Source organism: Lissotriton helveticus, chromosome 4_1, assembly GCF_964261635.1.
Source record: "Lissotriton helveticus chromosome 4_1, aLisHel1.1, whole genome shotgun sequence".
Lineage (NCBI taxonomy): Eukaryota > Metazoa > Chordata > Amphibia > Caudata > Salamandridae > Lissotriton > Lissotriton helveticus.
Genome location: NC_136063.1, coordinates 489,435,812 through 489,456,987, shown reverse-complemented (window position 1 = coordinate 489,456,987; position 21,176 = coordinate 489,435,812). Strand labels below are relative to the sequence as shown.

The window sequence follows — 21,176 nt, the reverse complement described above, 5'->3', positions numbered from 1 at the left end:
GGAACATCGGGGCATATTCCTGGTGGTTCAACACCTGGCATGATCTCTGAACGCCAGGGCGGACAAACTCAGCCACAGGTGCATGATGGATCACTAATGGCATCTTCAATCGGAGGTGGTGCAATGTCTTTCAGCAGTGGGGAGAGCATTGGTTAGATCTATTTGCCACCAAAGAGAACGAGCAATGTCAGCAATTCTGCACATTGGAATTTCCAAGACGCTTTTTGTCGCGAGTGGAGTTGCGGTCCTCTATACGCTTTTCCGCCTATACCACTTCTGCCCAGAGTGCTGAAGAAGATCAAGCACGACCCGGCCCAAGTCCTTCCTGTGGCTCCGGATTGAGCACGAAGAGTCTGGTATCCAGAGATGTTACACATGGCCATCGATCCTCCGATCAGACTACCTCTTCGGGAGGATCTTCTGTCGCAGCTACAGGGGACAGCCTCCACCCGAACCTGTACAGTCTCCACCTCCTTGCGTGGAGATTGAGTGGCGGCAGTTGACAGCTTTCGACCTTCCTCCTGAAGTCTGTGATGTTATCTTGGCATCCCGGCGTCCCTCCACTGAGACGGTATACACCTGCAGATGGAACAAATGTATGGCATCGTGCACAGCAAAAGCTGTGGATCCCCTTTCTGCCCCTCATTCGAAGGTTCTATTGTTCCCCCTGTCTGTGGCCCAGCAGGGCTCTGCTCTGGTCACTCTAAAGGGCTACCTCTCAGCCATTTCAGCCTTTCTTAGGCTTCCTGATCAGCCTTCTCTTTTCAAGTCCCCTGTTGTAAATTGCTTCCTTAAGGGCATTACTCCTCTTTTTCCCCCTGTTCCCTTCGTAATGCCTCAGCGGGTCTTGAACTTGGTTCTTACCTGTCTTATGTGCTCTTCCTTTAAGCTGCTTCCTAACTGTCCTCTCAGACTTCTTACTTTAAAGACTAACTTTCTAGTTGCCATCACCTCTGCTCGCAGGGTGAGTGAGCTCCAAGCTCTTTCTTTAAAACCTCCTTTTCTGGTTGTTCATCCCGACAAGGTCGTCCTCAGAACTTGACCTTCCTTTCTTCCAAAGGTAGTCACTTCTTTTCATATTGGCCAAACCATCACTTTGCCCACCTTCTTTCTGCCTCCGTATCCTTCAAAAGAGGAATAGAGGCTCCACCGTCTGGATCCAAAAAGTGCCCTCTACTCCTATTTGGATCACACAGAACAATTCCAGGTGGTTACGCAGGCGCTAAGAAAGGTCGGGCTGTGTACAAGCGGACCATCTTTAGGTGGGTCATTCTGTGCATCAAGGCCTGCTATTCTTTGGCAAAGGAGCTTCCCGTGGGGTTGCGCACCCATTCCATCAGGGCGACTGCAGCTACCACTGCTTTGGGACGTGGAGTTCCCCTCAATGACATCTGTCAGGCAGCTACGTGGGCATCTCTGCACACGTTCACAAAACACTACTGCATGGACAGCCAAGTCCGAATAGACAGCTTCTTTGGTCGTTCTGTTCTCCAGGACTTTCTGGTGTGAACTTGATTCACAGACCCACCTCCGGGTTTGGTATTGCTCGGGTATCTATTCACAAGTGTAGGAGAGTAGGGTCTGCAATCCTATGATCACCCAGATTTTTGCTTTTTTTGCTGCACTGGTTTACGACTTTCCCTGGCTGTGGGCCTGCTAATCAGACCCACAGCCTAGCTGTTCTCTCTATCCAAATTGTACTCAGGTACTGAATTGGCACTGGGCCCTCTCCAAGTCCCTGTACCCAGGGCTGAGGTGTACCCAGAAGTCTCCCAGGGGCTGAAGCATGTATTATGCCACCCCTGGGCTGACTAACTAAACTGACACAACTGGCTGCACGACAGCTGGGGCAAGGTGGTGTACTCACCCTTTGCTTTAGATATAGTATACCTATATCTAACCCTAAAAATGGACACACAGATCTCCTATCAGTCACTCCTATGGCAGGCCTTAACAATCCTGAAGGCAGAGTGCTTGGAATCGTGTGAGATGGTGCTCTGGCATGAGCTGAGCCTGTCTGCGGCTTTCGGGATCCATCCCTTAGCCGTTTCCATGATATCGCATACCATATACTCTTAAGTGCATTATAATCCTCGCGGTTATATGCCAACTCTGGTATCGCTTTATCAAAACATGTCGAGTAAGGTGTCATACGAATTGGAATACTAACCCCTCGCCAATTCTGGCGACGGGGTTAGCATTCCACCCTTCTAGAGGGACACGACATGTATGTAACCCCTAACCCCGGTTAAAGTCAAACAGAGCCTCAGCTCCACAAAATGGATGCTGCCACCGAGACACAAGTCTGCCCTCCTGCTGCTGGGAGTCCTCCCAGAGCAGGAGATAAGGACAAAGGGTTTCCTGCCAGGGGCGGTGCCAGCACCGTCCCAGACAGGGTTTTGTGTATTGTAGGTAGGCAGGGCTTTAGAGGAAGGTGACTGCACGTGGCACCCCGGTGCTCACTGTGCATAGGCTGGCTGGAACCAGTTCCAGGGTCACTCCAGACCCTGTGCTGGGGAAAAGCCCGCAAAGGAAGTGGGTGTAACCACCCCCCTCCTAGTCCCACCCCTAGGGCAGGACTTAGTCGCGTGCCAGCCCCTTTTTACAGGATAAAGGTAGGAACTGGCCCCCTTCCAAATCAGATCATCTTTGAATCCTGAAACTACTTTCCACGAAAGGAACTCAAGACTTCTTCCTAAGATTTCTCCCGTGTGACTAAGGAGTAGTCACCCTGCATCCGCAGGCACCATCTTAAGAACACTGCGGTCTGCTGCAAGTCTCTCCTCCGGATCAAGACTGCCCAGCTCGACGAGAACCGGCTTCCCTGGCACCTCTGACCTCTACCTGCATCATCAGTCACGCTGAGATTCGTGGGTGTGACGAGACCTCGAGGGACCGGCCATCTTCAAGACTGCACGACTTCTTTCCAGCAAGCCCGCCGAGTAATTTCCTGGTGAGTGCTTTGGGGTCCGAGAAGCCCCGACCCTGAGCAGCTCCAGCACCGAAGTGCAGCCTCCCAGCATCGCCACGATCTGCGTGGGGCCCTTCTGCTTTTTGCTGCTCACCGCGTTGTTTGGCTACTAGCCCGCTGGCTTGTGGCCTTCTGAACGACGCCCGACGACATTTCTGCTGCTGGTCTGGTTGCTCCAGGCTGGCCCTTGCTCCCTTCCAAAAGAGGAGCACCCCGGACCCTCCTGGTCCACTCAAGACGCCATTTTGAGTCCACCGCGTGGGCTTGAATTAGCCAAGGCTTGTTGCCCAATCCTGGGTAACTTCGACGCCGACAGCTTCATCCATCGTGGGACAGCTCGCCTCTCCATCCTGGTCGCCGACAACGCCTCCTGGTCCGTGAGATCTGCAGAGCCAGCGTCGCCCACTCACCTAGTCGAGGTGACTTCGCCCGGTGCCATCCTGGTGCCCACTTAATCACTGGCTAGTGATTCAAGAACTTGGTCCCCTCTGCTTTCAGGTTTCTTCTTCCTTGATCCAGGCTTGGATCCAACGAACTTTCCTTCACTGGTCGCCTGCCAGCAACTTCCTTCTTCCAGGCTCCTGGTCCGGCAACGAGATCCCCGACGTCTTTTCAGACCTATGCAGCTGCAGCCCCTGGGCTAGGTAACTTCGGCACTTCGGTGTCCCAGCATAGCCTCACTATCCTAGGGTCAGGATCCACTGTCGTTTTCTTCCTACCAGGTCGGGTTCGCCCGTGAACACTAACTTTGCCTTTACTAGCCTCCATAGACTTTGTCCCGCATCCCGCGTGAGAGTGCACACTCTGCACCCGAGTCCCCTAGGTCTCCTAGAAGTAATCTAACGATTCCCTAGTTAAGTCCTAGCGATTCCAAAGCCTATTAGTACTGTACTTACCTGCTAGTAATTTCGCATTCCACTTTTTAAGTATATGGTTTTTCGTGCCCCTCGGGCATTTGTGTATAACGTGCTAACTTAAGTATTTTCGTAAGAGTTTTGTTGTGTGCCTAGCACCCTGTCCTCATAAAGAGTACAGGGTTGTTGTGATTCTAATAAATACATTGTTTATTTTCATAACACTTGTGTGGTGTCCTTTCACTGGGTGTTCAAGGGGTAATGTGATGGTAAAACAGCTGGCTTAACACGCCCTCTAGAGTCTTAGCCTTAGACTGCTCGTATCCATGCTACTAGGATAGCTGGTCTATAAGGTTGACTTACAACCAATCATCAATAAGGGTTGTTTGGACTGATATATAGTGATCACTAGAATAGTGAACACTGCACATCAGGCCAACTTCTCACAACAAGGTAAAGAATATATAAGTAATTGTCTCTTTCAGATGAACAAGTTACTTACCCTCGGTAACGATATATCTGTAAGAGACCTAGATTAGTTATAGATTCCTTACCGCCCCACCCATCTTTGCCGTTCTGCGAACCGACTTCTAGGGTTAGGGACTTCCTTTCAGGGCCCTAGCTTTGTGCACCAGTAGTCAGTGTCTTGCATAGCTCTGCGCTTCTGGCATCCAGTGTCATGTAAGAAAAACTGACTTTAGCACGCAAGGGCGGTGTCTAAGTAGCTGACACAATGTCATTCTGGCGACCCCGACCAGCGCGGAGCTGACCGACGCCACCTTTTGACTTGCAGGGGTACTGCTGACATAAAATTCTTCGGATCCAGTCTGACGCCTGGGGGTAATTCACAAGGCAAGGAATCTATAACTAATCTGTTCTCTTAACAATATATCAATACCAACACTAAGTAACTTGATCCTCTTATCTGTACGCTTGTACTGCGGCGCCGGGCACTTTCGCCTTCACTGGTGGCCCCTGTAACTCGAGTTTCGGCAGTCCGCCCTGCGCCGCTCGAGGTCCCGGTCCGAAAGGAGGTCGAGGGACCGAGCCACCACAGTTCCGGGAGTCGTCATCGGTCTTCGGGCTCGAAGTCCTCAGGTAAGAGGCACAAGAAGTCGAAGAGGCATCATTGCTCTTCAGACTCCGCGCGACGCGGCCGGGGGTTCGGGCGACACCGCCCACGCGGCTCCGCTGGAGCCGCAGATGTTGCGGCCTGCTCCACACCCGCCGGTCCCTGGGCAGGGCGCGACGCCGGGGGAGATTGCAGACTTCCTCATGGCCATGAGGTCGCTCGCTCCTCCCTTGGGTTCCGCGGCGCCTTCGGGCCAAGCGGCTCCGACTGGTTCCCCACGCGGGCCGAGTGCTCCGGTGCTCCGGTCCGGTGCTTCGGCCCCGGCGCCGTCGGCGACTTTAGTCCCGACGCCGCAGGGCCCCTCTGGGTCCGGTGCCGGATCCGGGTCGCCGCCTGACGACCTCATGACCTCGCTGGCGTCTGCCCCACGGGTGTCGCCCCTGGCGCCATCCCAGGACGACATCGTCCCTCGTCCTGCCCTCGATTCGGGTGCGGCGGCTCTCTCGACGCCAATGGGAGATTTTTATTTCTATGACCCGGCAGAGCGATGGCAACGACGGTGGCGATTCGTCGTCACGCCTGGTTGAGGTCCGCCAATTTCTCGGCCGATGTCCAAAACACACTTATGGACATGCCGTTCGATGGCCGTCGCCTCTTTGGCGACAAGACAGACCATGCGCTTGAGCGCTTTAAGGACTCCAGGGCTACGGCCAAGTCCTTGGGCCTCTCGGCCCCGCGCCAGCAAACGGCTGCTTTTCGCCCCTTTCGTGGCCAAGGAAGGGGCGCCCCCACACGTTCTGCCAGCCACGTGCCGCAGACTACCATCCAGCGTGGTGGCGGGCGTGGAAACCGCTGTGGCGGCGGTAGGGGACAACGGCGAGGCCAGTCCACACCTGCTCCTGCAGCATCCGCCTCAAAACCCTCCTAGTCCATGCTTTCAGGCCCATGTGACGCTAGTGGGGGGCAGGGTTCGCCATCACCACCTCCACTGGCTCACTGTCACATCGGACAGGTGGGTGCTGCAAATCGTCCGAAGGGGCTACTCCCTCCCCTTCGAGGCGACCCCTCCAGCCATGCCACCGCAATACCACCGCGTGTCGGGGGATCACTTGCAACTTCTGCAAGAGGAAGTTACGGCCCTCTTGGCCAAGGGGGCCATCTCGCGCATTCCTGGGCCGGAAGTAGGGTGTGGTTGTTACTCCCACTACTTTCTGGTACCCAAGAAGGGCAAAGGGGGCCTACGCCCTATCTTGGACCTACGGAACGTCAACGGCTTCCTCCGGAAGGAGAAGTTCAAGATGCTGACTTTGGCTCAGGTCTTAGCTGCCCTGGACCCCGGAGACTGGATGGTAGTGTTGGACTTGCAGGACGCTTATTTTCACATCCCCGTCCTGCCGGCCCACCGGCGTTACCTGCGGTTCACATAAGGCCAGGAGCACATTCAGTTTATCAAGCTCCCCTTCGGCCTTACCAGCGCCCCACGGGTGTTCACGAAAGTGATGGCGGTGGTCGCAGCTCATCTACGCAGGTTAGGGGTGTCAATCTTCCCCTACCTCGACGACTGGTTGTTGAAGGCGGGCTCGCCACAGACAGTCGTCAGCCACCTCCAGACTGCGGCCGATCTCCTGCACCTGCTGGGGTTCTCCATCAATGTGCCAAAGTCACACCTGTGTCCCTCTCAGAAGCTCCTCCTCATCGGAGCGGTTCTAGACTCGGCGCAGTTTCGGATTTATCCTCCCGAACAGCGGGTTCTGGATGATTCCGATCTTTCAGCCTTTATCCCGAGTCTGTCAGGTTGACGCTGCGGCTTCTGGGGCTGATGGCCTCCTGCATCCTTCTGGTGCATCACGCCCGGTGGCGGATGCGGGCTCTGCAGTGGGACCTGAAGTTTCAGTGGGCCCAGCATCAGGGCAACTTGTCCGACCATGTCTTGATCTTGGAGGGCGCTGCAAGACAGTTGCAGTGGTGGCTCACGGACCGCGATTGGGTCAGCGGCAGATCCCTCTCCCTACCCCAACCGGAGTACGTAGTTGTGACGGACGCTTCCCTCCAGGGCTGGGGGGGCCACATGGGAGAGGCGGAGATCAGAGGCCTCTGGTCTCCGGCAGAGTCCCAGCTCCACATCAACCTTCTGGAGCTGCGGGCGATCCGCACTGAAGGCATTCCTCCCCTCTGTCCGAGGGAGTGTAGTGCAGGTGTTCACGGACAACACCACCACCATGTGGTTAGGCAACAAACAGGGCGGGGTGGGGTCGTGGACCCTATGCCAGGAGCCTCTGCGCCTCTGGCAGTGGCTGGAACATCAGGGCGTGACCCTGGTGGTTCAACACGTGGCAGGTTCTCTGAACGCCAGGGCGGACGAACTCAGCCGTCGGTGCATGATGGATCACGAATGGCGTCTGAACTCGGACGTGGCGCAAGGTCTCTTTCAGCAGTGGGGAGAGCCTTGGTTAGATCTATTCGCCACAGAAGAGAACGCGCAATGTCATCAGTTCTGCGCGTTGGAATTTCCAAGGCGGCACTCGCTCTGCAACGCTTTTCGTCGCGAGTGGAGTTGCAGTCTGTTGTACGCCTTTCCACCTATACCACTTCTGCCCAGAGTGCTGAAGAAGATCAGGCGCGACCGGGCCCAGGTTATCCTTGTGGCTCCGGACTGGGCACGAAGATACTGTATCCAGAGCTACTCAGCATGTCTGTCGATCCCCCGATTCGTCTGCCTCTTCAGGAGGACCTTCTGTCGCAGCAGCAGGGGACGGTCCTCCACCCGAACATGTCCAGTCTCCACCTACAAGCTTGCAGATTGAGCGGCAGCAGTTGAGGCCATTTGACTTGCCTCCTGAAGTCTGTAATGTGCTCATTCCACTCGGGCCACGGCGACTACAACTGCCCTGGGCCGAGGTGTGCCCTTGCAGGACATTTGTCAGGCAGCTACGTGGGCCTCGCTGCACATGTTCGCAAGACACTACTGCCTGGACAGCCAAGTCCTGGAGGGATGGCTTCTTTGGCCGTTCCGTCCTCCAGGACTTTCTGGTGTGATTATTGGTTCGCAGACCCACCACCGGGGTTGGTATTGCTGGGGTATCTATTCTAAGGTAAGGAATCTATCACTAACGTGTCTCTTTCAGATGCACAAGTTACTACTTGTGTAACAATATATCTGTAAGAGACATTAGTTAGTGATCGATTCCTTACCGACCCACCCATCCTCCCCGTTCTGCGAACCGATATCTAGGGTTAAGGTCATCCCCTTTCAGGGCCCTAGTTTCATGGCACCAGTGTTGGTTCTATCATGGCTCTGCGTATCTGGCGCGGAAAAGCTGTGTATAAGAACTGACGTCAGCACGCGGAGGCGGCGTCTAAGTACTCAGACGACGTCATCACGGCACCCCGACGACGGCCGCGGACGACGCCTACCGACGCGCATGGGTACTGCTACGCAAAAAATTCCGGATCCAGTGTGACGCCTGGGGATATTCTAAGGTAAGGAATCTATCACTAACTAATGTCTCTTACAGATATATCGTTACACAAGTAGTAACTTGTGCGTTTTGCCCCTAACCAACCGGTCAAACATCGCTCCCAGCAGCAGCCACCTCCACGCCATTCAGTCTCAAACTGCCAGCAACTGACAAATGGAATCTCGAAGGCCATGGAATGATAAAGCCCTGAAGACAGACCAAGGAGCATACGCATACCAAGCACTAAAGACAAGTACCAATATAACAATGCAAGCCATATTGACCAAATACAAAAGTGAATGCAAGGTCATGAGCTTAAGTTACCAGAGCTATACCAGAAATAAAAAACTTCAGCAGAGCCGACACCTGGGAGGTAACCCGCCACAGCCAAGTACACCTCTGGTAGGGTAGTCATTGTTCCATCCTTCCCACACACAATACTCAAGCCCCCATCATTAAGAGTACAGCCGTTGGCCACATGGTCCACTTAAACAAGCATGCCATTCCCAGACACTGGTATATTCACGCTAGGCAGGTTTTGACCCAACCTAGTAACCTCTAGGGTCATGCATCCAGCATGAGACTAACACATATCGATCATAAGGAGCCTTACTATTTTCACTCATGTTTCATTGAAACTGTTCCGTTAATCTGGCTGACTGAAACACTGCCTTATCACAGTGTAGATTGCTGATAACGAGGAGACTGGTGGATGTAGCGTGCTCCAAATAGTGATGCGTGCATACACTGGTAAAGCACACAAAACACATACTGACGTGTCTCTGGCAGCATGTGGGTTATGGGGCCGACGCAGCCAGCAGGAATGCCGGCGGCAGTCTCACACCTGTGCAGCCCCGAGCAGGTACCTGCCCCTGTAAGTACAGCAGGGGCAAACACCTCAGCCGCTGTCCAATGGGGCCTGCTGTAGGGTGGGTGGGAGAGGGAATGGTATCGCGGACTCATGTTGCCTGTCAGGGATTGGTGGGACCCGCCGAGACGGTTAGGAGCCTGCCTCCAGACAACGGTGCCGCTGGCACCCGCTGCCTCCCTTCTGTGACGGACTCCCAACTCTTACCTGTCCCTTTGAGTGAGCGGCATCCGCGGCACAGGCACCTGGGAGGCCACTGTTGCAGAGCCGCCAATGAGAGCCACTCGCCCTGTACAATCGTCACCAGCATGTCGTTTTGTGTGGACTGCTGCTCGCGTGAGGAGCTTGCCGATGACGAGAGGCACCCGGACTGTAATGGTGTGTCATCATGTGATCTGGTTCCCTCAAGAACCTTACATCTGCCCGCCCACAGCCGCCTCGTATTATGTTGCCCTCTCGTCTTGAATATGTTATGTTGACATGATGTAAGGTAATTTGATGTGCAGCCTCTACAGCAGTGTGTGTGTACAGTTAACAGGACGGTGCCCATTCCTTCCCAGGTGGGGAGGGTTGGCAGCCCCTCAGCATCCGAAACACCCAGGAGTCTTGCTTCGCACATAAGGCGATCTAGGTGGTGCTGTATAAAAACAAAATTTAGTTTTTAATTTTTTTGCTGTGGTAGTTTTATATAGTGGTAATTCACCCCGGAAGGTATTGTTGGAGCGCTTTACAAGAGCGCCAGTTAACAGAGCTGCCAACTCAGGACCTGGGGAACCAGGTTCGAGTCTGTGTCGGCACAACATCCTGTGACTCTGGGATGAAAAAACAAGTGTTGCACAGGCAATAGTCGTGCACGCATTCTAGACGAGCCCCCCTCCGCTGCTAGGCACCTGCGACGCTGGGCCAATCCCAGCGCAGCTCGCGGTGATGTAGGAGCCCATAGCCGATGAAGCTCCCAGCGGTGATCTCTTGTCTTTATGGGGCCATACGTTTAAACACATGGCCCCATAAAGATAAGAAACTTTTTGCAACGCACGGAAAGCAGGCGAGCCTGTCCAAGTGGGCCGTCTGAAAAAGCCAAAAGTACACAACACAAAAAGCTCTTTTCCAATGGCTGCCCATCGTTAAGCATAAACGGTGGCACCAGGCAATGGAAAAGAAGGACAGGGCTTAAAGCCCTTTACTGAAACTCCTCCAAAACATTAAATCTCGCCGAGCGAACTGCGCATGTGCGCAGCCACGCTAGTCTAGAACTAAACACAGTGTCCTCCAACACTGGCGCTCCCTCCCACCATAACCCCCAATCATCCCTGCCCACACGATGAGTGGCTAACTGCCATGTATCAGACGGTCTCCTATGAACGTGTCATTTACAATCTGCTGGATAACGCTGAGACCTTTCTATGCACCTAGGCTCCTTTCCTACAAGAGATTGGGGAAGGGGGGCATGAACTTGCCAGGTGCCATATTCTGCAGGCACCCTGGCAGCCCTTTGTGTGGTTCCCAGGTCTTGGGTCCTGGGCCTCCTCTCCTTATTTTTCTTCCTCTTGCCTTAGGCCTTGTTTGGTGTACTGCACCTCCACCAACCCCATCGACATCTACCGCAACACCCACCCACACTTATTCTACATTCTTGGCTTGCCCCCTTACCTGCTCTCTTCCCACTGCCTAGCCCCGCATTGCTTTCCCAGCGCACCCTTTATTTTCTTTCTTTCCTTCTCTTCTATTCTTTTCTTATCTCATCCCTTCTTTTCTCATCCTTTCCTTTTTGTTTTCTTCCTCTTTTTCTCATTCTTTCCCTCCTTGCTGCCTCTTAGTCCCCTGTGTCCTTTATCCTTCCCCAACTGTTTCCGGGTTGTATTCTGCACTGTTTCTGTACCATACTAGCCCTTGTACCTTTTGGCAGCTTTGGGCAGCCGGTCTGTAGCCACCTTGTACTCTTCAAATGAAGTGAAAAACAAAAGAAAGAATACATGCATGATCCCACTGAATAACTGAAGTCAAATTTGGCATTCCTGAATTTCAGACCCCCTGATTGTGTTTGTCTCACATCATCCACTTAGATTTTTTGGGTAGCAAGTTCTTGATTAGTCATAGCTTCCAAGCTACTTTGAATGTATTGCTAAATAACTGAATTCTCCTATATCAGGCTGACGCTATGTAACATTTGTTTGCTTTTCCCTACAGTTTGTTAAAGAAATGGACAATGAAGTGCGATTGCGATTGATGCAGTTCGTCACTGGTACCTGCCGACTACCTCTGGGAGGATTTGCTGAACTGATGGGTAAGATTAAAAAGAGCTTACAACTATTTTTAATAATCATGCTGTAAAAGTGATATTTTGTCCATACAGTTGCCTAGTTTCTGTAAAAAAAAAAAGAAATCCCTGCTATCTGATTTTGTTTTAACATACGAGTGACAGGAATTTCTCCGAATGTCTTGCACGCTATACAAGCATGCCCCGTTCCGCATAGGGTACTTCACCAGTTTCCCTTTTTCTGCTGATCTAAATAGAACGTATTTTCGATTTGAGCATCCCCATGTCTTTATAGCACATGGAAGTACCCTCTTCTTCATGATAGATCCCAATCTGAAATTCAATGCATCTCACCATCAGACTTACCTTTAAGCTTCAAGAAGAATCTGAGGACATCTCTTTAGCTGGGTATTGTCAAAGATCAGTGCATAGAGAGATCCCATGGGGTGTTGAGCTATGAATACATGCTGTAAACCAATCATAAAAGTATATCAACAGTAAATCATGGCATTACGAGAGTACATATAAACCATAGAGAGAGAAAGAGGGAGAGGAAGAGAGAGACACACACACTCTCTCATACTCACTTTCTCACTCTTCAGGGCCTTAGCTGAGAAAGGCATCACTTTAAGTTGGTGCCACATAAAGTGCAACTAAGTGGTAATTCCTCTTGCAATATTAACCCATCATTTTAATTGTATATACAAATGTCTTAGAGATACAACTGTGCTTAAGGTCTTTTATTTTTGGGGTTAGAGGACTAGCATGCAAACACAGTGAATTTATTAAAAGGATGATGGATATTCTCCTGTAATGGTAATCTTAGCAAACAACATTTTCTACTGGGGCCCATTTTATTAAATCTTTTCCAGTCCTCAAATGGAGAATATGTGGTAGATCTTAAAAGCAAGGCTGGTATTTTATTTTTGTATGCCACTCTGCTCACTACAGCATCACCTCAAATAAATGTGAAAGGGCACGTTTTAAATATTAGGTTTTGTTTTTTGTTATCAAGTGCAAGTTTTATTAGCACACGTCAAGATATCTCCTGACATTGTAGCCCAAGGCATTTGCTTTTATTCAATTCAACTATACACAACAAATTACCTAGAGATCACTATATCCATCAGCTTCGCTCTATACTGAACTATAAAATAACATTTTGAAAGGTAAACCACAGCCCACTCCCTCCCTTTACATTCTCCTCAGTTGCAGTTTCGCTTTACCAGGGACAAAGTACTCACTGGTGAGGCCAACAGCAAACATGAGGTTAGTGGACCATGAACTCAAATGTTCTAGGTCTCCATTTCAGAGTCAGCAGGTGTCCTGCCACAAAGTGACTAGACTTGAAACTGTTGGACACTGCTGCCAGGTGATGTACACATTACACAGTTGCCCTCTTCCCCAGAGCTAACCTCACCTATCTTGTTTTCTGTCAACTGTGCACCTTTGTTTCTCACACTCAGCATTTTAGCATCGTCTAACAGTTTTTCTCTGTTCTCCAATCCCTTTCCACCTTAGGCAGCCTTCGGCACAACTTTTTGAATGCAAACCATTTGGATTTTGCCACGAGTACTTTATAGCAGCTGTTGCTCAAAATTACTGATTGATCTTATAATGGAACAGCATACTAGTCACTCATGCTCCCAATGGATTACAATAGGAGGCTGGATCAGTATATAGCGTCCACCTATGGTGAGGCACTGAGTCCACACAACCCTTAAAGATACTGTTTAGTTCCCTGAAAACCAGAGATCTCAAGGGGTAGCTGTGGAGAGCAGCTAAGGCTTCATAGGGATGAAGTAGTGTTGTAACCGCCCATAATCGCCAATGGAGGTTCATGGAAGATTCACAGCTTCAGAGTCTCGTGGGCCAGGATGGTGGAACTAGGACTTGGAATCCAGACAAGAAGAACCTGAAAGCAGAGAAGGCAGAGTCCAAACCACCCAGAGATGAACAGGAGGCACAGGAGCACAATACTAGCCATTGGTCTTTGGTTCCTGCTGTACCACAATGAGGTTGAAGCAGCAGTTGTGGAGCCCAAGCGACCATACAGGAACCGTCCACAAGCTGTTCCACCCCGGTCGACATGTGCAGGAAGGTCAGTGACCGCAGGGCCACCAACATGCATTGGCAAACGCAAACAGATGTTCGTGGAAGGGGATGCTGTGTTGCAGACCAGCAAGGTCTGTGGGACCAACCCACAGACGGGACCACATGACTAATGGAAATAACCAATATACTATATAAAGGGCACTCAGCCATTGATCATGCCATTGTCTTTTGTTATGTGCCTCACTGATCTGGGACTGAGAGCAGTCTCCAGACTTCTCACACACATATAGAAAGCCTTACACATCATTGGTCGCAAGTACCTTAACAACCGCATAAGCTTCCACAAACTTAACAGACACATTGTGAGAAAGTGCCATCTTTCTTGCATGGTATGCCCCTACTTTTTGCTGAATTGCTGATGTACTTTCAGGTGCCCAGGGCCTGTGTTCCTTCCCTAAAACTGTGTTGAAACCTAAACCCAATTGGCATCTCTTGCCACATGTCAGTCCCTGGTAAGTGGTACCCTAGGTACCCAGGGCACTGTGACCAGAGGAGACCCCTAAGGGCTGCCGCACTTATTGTGCCACCCTTAGGGGACCTGTACCCTCACACTCACACACTGCCTTTGCAGGCTGAGTGTCTTGGTGCAGAACTAAAAAGAGAGTCGACATGGCACAAATCCCTGTGTGCCATGCCCACAAACACACTGCTCTAGCATACCTCAGTCACCCCTCTAGCTGGGTGCACTATACCAGTGGTGTGGGCACAGGTGCATGACCCCTGTGCCCCTACAATACCTAGGGCCATTCCTGGGCACTGTAAGTGCAGTGCTGCCATTAATAGTATATGGTGCTGGCAGGTTGTCATTACGAACTCCACAGCACCATAATGGCTACACTGAAGACTGAGAAGTTTGATATCAAACGTCTCAGCACATTAAACACGCACTGATGCCAGTGTGGGATTTAGTGCCAAATGCACGACAGAGGGTATCTTAGAGATGCCCTGTGAAACCTAACCAACTCTCAGTATCCTGACTGCGTGGCTACCGAGGCTGCCACCACCAGACATGTTTCCGGACCCCTGGGTCAAGAGCTTGCCGCTCTCTGGGGCCTGAAACAATGCACATCCTGGGACGAGGTGCCAAGCCTCCTCCCCCAGGATGGGCAGGGGAAGCTTCAAAGGCATGCCGCCTTTTGTGAGCTTCTCCAAGCCACATGCTGTACTCAGCAACTGGCCCCCACCGGTTCTGACCCCGACTCTGGCGGGAAGACAGGCGGGAAACCCTAAGTGAGGAAAGGGGATGTGCCAGCCTCTGCCAACCCCACCCCTCAGGTGGGAGAGGCGAGTTGAAGCACAAGCTCCGCCATCTTGAAGATGGGGAGTCCTACCCAATCAGAGCTAGGCTCCTGTACCCCTCCCATTGGAGAGTGGCAGGATAGGGGGTGTACTCACCCCAGGACAGGTACCCATTGGTCCCTGCCCTTGCCCTACCTGTACCGCCCCTAAATTTAGTATTTAAGGGCACCCTGAACCTTCCTTCCTCAGATCCCGATTTTGAAACGAGAACAAGAAGAAGAAGAAAGAAGGCCTGCTGTGCAGCTTCTAACAAGAGGACGACACCAACTGACTTGGCCCCAGCCCTACCGGCCTGTTGATCCTTGAACCTGCTCTTGCTAAACCCCGGCATCTCCAGTGGCCAGCAACCTCGAAAACCCTGGAGGACCTGACTGCCTTGCTTAACTAAAGACTGGGGCTCCCACGAGCAGTGGTTCTGCTCAAACAGCAACAACCCCTGGTGCCAGCCAGGAACCGCGAATCCAGCACACTCTGCACCCGCCGAGCCCGGCCCATGCCTGAGTGGACAAAGACCATGAGGACGGTCCCACGGCACCTGTGACCCAGTATCCAGCACCCAAGACCCCTCCTCAATGCTCCTTGCGACGCCTGCAGCCTCACAACCAGGGACCCCTCCAACCGCGACCAGCTGAGGGTAAGATTTCCAGACGCCTGCACTCTGCGCCCCACGGCCCCCTGTGCCCAACTCCTGGGTGCCTACCTAGCCTCCAAGATCCCAACTTACCTCTCGAAGTGGTGGTCGCACCTGAAGAATCTCTGTCCCGGAGCCTGCAGCCTTTGCTCAACTTCCAATTCTCCCATTGAAATACATTGGGCCAAAAGCACCCTGCACCCAGCCGCCCGAATGCCACTGGGAGTGCAGCATCTAACTTACTCTACTTCCCCACTGTCTCTGAGTAAGTGACCAGGAGCTCAGCTCCCACAGCCGCGTGGTCTGCCTGCTAGCAGCCATTAACCAAAGGCCCCCTATCCTCCATAGGATAACATTAGGCCGCCTCACTCTGCACCCAGCTGCCCATGTGCCACTGAGGTTGTAACAACTGTACTTACCTGATCCTGGGAGACCCCTACGTCTACCCTCAGAACCTTAACTCTGCCAGCCGAGTACTTACCCAAAGACCGATAACTTGATTTTCTCCATAGGGTAACATTGGCTGGGTTTCACTCAGAATTTCTTTTAAGTGTTGTGTTTTGCAACTTTTAAATATTCACTAAAAATCAGCCGCTAAATGAAAATACTAACCTGCTGTCAGGAGAGATCACAGTGCTGTATCTTTGGGCCCAGGACTCAACCTGAAAAGTAATTATAACCGTGATTTACTGTTAACTCAATTTTCCTCCATAGGGATACATTGCCTGGATTTTGCCAGAATTTTTTTCTAAGTGTCGATTTTCAAAACTTACAAATATTCCTTAAAAATCGCCTGTGTAACAAAAACCATGTCTTTCAACTGTTTACAGGAAATGCACCAGGGCTGATTCCAGGATCCAGCCCTGAGTAAGAAAAACATTTGTAAAGTAGTTTTATTGCATTAACTTAAAACTTCCTATTGAGCTCATTGGTATTTCTGTGTTTAACTTGTGTTGCATTTTGCAACAACTGTAACTATTGCATTCCAAATTCTATTGCTATTTGAAAGTATTCAATTGCAACATCTCATTCTGAGAAAGTATTTATGATACCTACTGTGTTTCTAAAATAAAGTAACTAAATATTTTTATATAAAAAGCAATTGGCCTGGAGTTCAGTTCTTGAGTGTGTGAGACCATTTGCTGACTGTGTACAACAAATGCTTTACACTGTCCTCTGATACTGCCTTACTGCTCGACCAAGCTACCACTTTAGAGAGTAAGGTTATATCTAACTTTAGCTTCTGCCATACCTCTGGGGAGTGTTGACTCTGTGCACTCTGTACCTTTCTTAGGTCATGTATATACAGAGCCACTTTCTTACACACATCTGCTCAGCCAGACTCCTACTTGTCCCACCTCCGTAAGCATAACAAGATCCTGCTGTCGTACCTTCTAACTCACTTCTGAAGCCTGGAATGACCTTCCCCTGCACAGCAGAACCGCCTCCTCAGTTCTTGAATTCTGCAAGAAACTGAATACCTGGCTCTTCACCTAGTCCCAACCACGGCTCAGCCCATACAGCTCCTACTTCAGAGCCAGGATACCCTCCCTGTTGAGTTGTGCACTATACAAATACACATAACATAGCCAAGGTTTCCTCTGGATTGACAATTATCAGTTTTTTTTTACAAGGTCTCCAAAGAAATATTCAGACTTAAAGCCATGTTCCAAATGCAGTTGATAGTCACAAATCCACACTCAGGCTTATTTAGGTGTCTGGGCAAGTCTCGTGAGGTTGTATATTATTCTGTGTGTGCTTTTAGGCACCAGAAAGCAATTTGGTTGAGGGAGGCCAACCTTTTGGATTCCTCTATGAAGAGCACATTGAAATCCATAAGTGTGGACGTGTACCCCCTCTCAAACCAGGAGTTACTCTCTCTCAATAAAACATTTGATATATGAGAGAAAGCAGCATGGATCATCTTCCAAGCATGATTAGAAGATGAGATTTTTCTTCTGAGCCCGTTCCTAGGCGAGGCAGTCCTGTCCCACAGCTAGTATGCGGACTTCGTGTCACATTTATTATGCTGATGGACATTTCGCCGCCTGCACTGCTTAACTTAACAGTGCTGTGTTTGTGGATGGCTAAATGCCTGTGGGCAGAGTGAGGATGACTGCAGAGGTAGGTACCCACTGTTTATAAAAAGAAAAAAAATGGCAATCACTAATGTCGAGTGTTTGTTCCCTCAGTAAAGGTTCCCACATCCCCTCTGTCAGCTCATCTGTTGAGCAGGTACAGAACTTTAAAGAGGGAATATTACAGATTATTGGCAGGGCCCATTATTAGATGCCTCTTCCGACTATTGCAGCATCTGTGGTACTGTGATTGGCTATAGTCAAGCTGGTGTCTTCGTACTACACTGTCCCTTGCCTCTCTTTCAGTTTTGAGGTCTTTTAAAGTGCCGCCTTTGAAAAAGTTGTTGGTTTCAGCTGTGGCAGGATGACAGTTTTGGTACTAATTGACCTAAAAAACAGTCTCTTGGAAAACTGATAGCTCTAAATCTGGGGTGTAGGAAGCTGGCTCTGAATATACTATACCAACGTAAGGTATAGCGGGCACGGAGTACAGGGAATCCCCAGGGGTTTAGCAGAGTCTAAGTTAAACAAGTACCATTAGCTCTCTTTGGCACAGGTAAGTAAGAAAGAAATACTTTCAAATGCAAGGCTGTACACCGAAATTCAATTGTAGTTTGTGTTGCAATCGTTTACAGGTTTGTATTACTTTTATAGCAGCTCAAAATACAGTAAGATTACTTTTGATTACTCTTAGGTTACTTTTCAGTCACTTTTGAGTACTTGGGGTGATATGCCAAGATATCATACACTAGAGTTGGTCACTTACAGGTAAGCACGACAATTCTTAGGTAAAGCATACTTACTTTATTTTCATACAAAACAGTAGGCCACCACAGACATTTTTAGGAACAGGAAACTCTTAACATTGTTTCCTATGGGAAAAAAGAGTTTTAACGGTTTGCAGGTTAGTAAACGACTTACAAGTATGATTTTTGGAGGTGAGAGCCAAGGTTCCCAAAGACCCAGTTAGGCACTCACATTGCACCACCAGCGGCACTGGTTAGGTGCTGCTTCCGAGCATGCCACTTGGCTGTGGGAGCAAAGCTCCTGGGGTTAGGATCAGCACTGCAGGGCCCAACAATCGGCTCAGGAGTTACACCACCAGCAGCACTCAGGTGTCCGGATGCAGAGTGCCAAGGAGACTTTGGGGACCCAGTGCATTACCATGGAGATATCCGGTTTGGAAAAGATACCACAGGCTCAGTCAGGAAGGCTTCCTGAAGGCAACTACTGCCTGGACAGGTAAGTTAGATACTTGGGGGATGACTGGACACTTTTGGTTGGACCACCCGAGGCAGTGGAGTGTCGGGTGCAGGGGTGCCTTTTGGTGTCAGGTCTTCTTCAGGTTGAGGCTACAGACGTTGGCTTAAAGCTTGAGAGAAGTCGGGGATCACCAGATCCCAGGTCAGGATCGCTATGGAGACCTCCTCGTGGTGTTAGGCCACTCAAACTGGGGCCATAGACATCTGGTGCAGAACTGCAGAGCCACCTGCATCCAGATTCTAGTCTTGGAGTCTTTGTTGGGCAAATCCGCTGCTCATGGGAGACAAAGTCTTGTAGATGAGCGTAGGGCAGGTACTGGCTGCTGGACACGGTGGGCTTGCCACTGTAGTCCGGTCGATGGCGGGACAGGCTGCTAGTGCTTGGGCCAAAGCAATTGGTATCCTCGTCTTCCTGGGTCAGTACGGGTCTTCGGTCCTTCTTTCGTCCTCAAATCTGAGAGGCAAAATGCAGGTTTAACCATTAATACTAAATTTAGGGGCGTTCACAAGGATGTGCAGGTCGGGACCAATGGTTCCCTTCCTTGGGGTAGGTACACCCCCTATTAAGCCAGCTTCCACTGGGAGGGGGGCATGAACCTCTCTAATCCACTGCTTCCCCTCAGCTTCAAGAAGGAGGGGACTGAGATGTGTGCTTCACCTTGCCTCCCCACCTGAGGTGTTGGGTTGGCAAAGGTGGGCACACCTCTTCTCCTAACTCTATTTTCCCGCTGATTCTCCCACCCACAGTGGGAGTCAGACCGGTGGGAGCCAGTTGCTGGGGGAAGCAAAAGGCAGGGACAGCTTACAAAAGTGTTAGGCCTTTGAAGCTTCCTCTTCGTGGACCCAGCAATCCTGGGGAGAAGGCATAACACCGCTGCCCAGGATGGTCTTTGTTTTGGGACCCAGAGAGCGGAGGCCCTCTACCCACGGGTCCAGAAACCTGTGTAGTGGTGGCAGGTGGCCGGCAGCCATTACAGAGCCACACCAGGGCTGGTCGGTTGCCGAAGATGCACTCTGTGTGCATTTTATATTAAATCCCACTCTGGCATCAATGTGGGTTTAGTGTGCTGAGAAGTTTGCTACCAAACCACTCACTCTTCCTCTCTGCATGTAAGTCAACATGTTTCTGCCGGTAACTGTGTCTTTTTCCAGCTTTCGTCAGGACTGCAAGATTCCCTATGCAATACCCTTCTTTCCTACCTTAATTTTAGGCTCTCTATAGTCACACACTAGTCAGAAATGGAAGGTAATGCATACTGAATTAGGATAAACGTCATTATAAACTATTTTTCCCTTCTTGCACTCGCTTTTATCACGAGCTGTGTTCTACTGAAAGAGATAGTAGATCCCCCCAGGTTAGTCCCTACTTTAGCGTTACAATAAAAATTACAGAGAATGTACCCCTTCTGTTACTTTCGCTCTCACTTCGTCAAGGTGAGTCTGCCGCTAAGACACTGCCTCTCCAAATGCCAGTGTCTGGACTTCTCTTAACGGAGTCTCTGCTCCCTGTCTTGTGACTACAGAAGGCGATCATGTGAACGGATCTTATTCTTAGGACTAGAACATATCCTCCGGGTGCCTATTCTGTAAGACGGGTGGACCGAACTTTCTGTATGATGTACGGCTCATCTTCCAGAACGGGACCCCTATGCGCGTGGTCACGTATTTGGAGGAGAGCGCTTTTATTATATATATCTATATATATATATATATATATATATATATATATATTTATGTATTTATATATATATATATATATATATATATATATATATATATATATATATATATATTTTCGTAACGCCAAGTCCCTCAATCCTCTGGACTCGTTTCCCAAATAAGAGCACTCAAAGCCTCTTTTGCGTGGTTTGCCAAGATTTTATTACAGTTTCTCTGCAGTTTTTTGGCAAGGTTACAAACGCGTTTCGCCGTTGCCGCCTTCGTCAGTGTAATCCCGCATACTTTTTTTTAAGTGGTTTAACTAAAAATCGTGGTGACTTCCTCGTCACGTGCATAAAACATAAACATAAAAAACGGCACAATTCATATGATTCCATCACGTTTCATGGCGGCCATCTTATAATGGTTAAATAATATATGTAATCAATCACAAGGAATACAGCATTATAGTATTTCATTGCTTGCTTTGAACACTCATATACTTCATAATCTTTTTTTTAGGAATATATGTATGCAAAAGTTGATTAATTAGTAGTGCTCATGATAGTATGAGTAATATTATTTTGCATATTACTGATCGCCTATCACATCAGTACCGTTACTTCGTTAGGTCCCCCAACACATGGTTAGA

General features: G+C 50.1%; 1 protein-coding gene across 2 annotated transcripts in view; it reads left to right on the top strand.

Annotated features, from left to right (window-relative positions):
* WWP1 (WW domain containing E3 ubiquitin protein ligase 1) overlaps positions 1-21,176 on the top strand; it is a 1,173,512-nt gene that overhangs the window by 1,107,988 nt on the left and 44,348 nt on the right. For both annotated transcript variants that reach the window (XM_078687073.1, XM_078687072.1), the window contains exon 22: positions 11,411-11,507. In XM_078687073.1, coding sequence (XP_078543199.1) covers positions 11,411-11,507 — 97 coding nt within the window. The remainder of the gene's footprint in view (positions 1-11,410; positions 11,508-21,176) is intronic.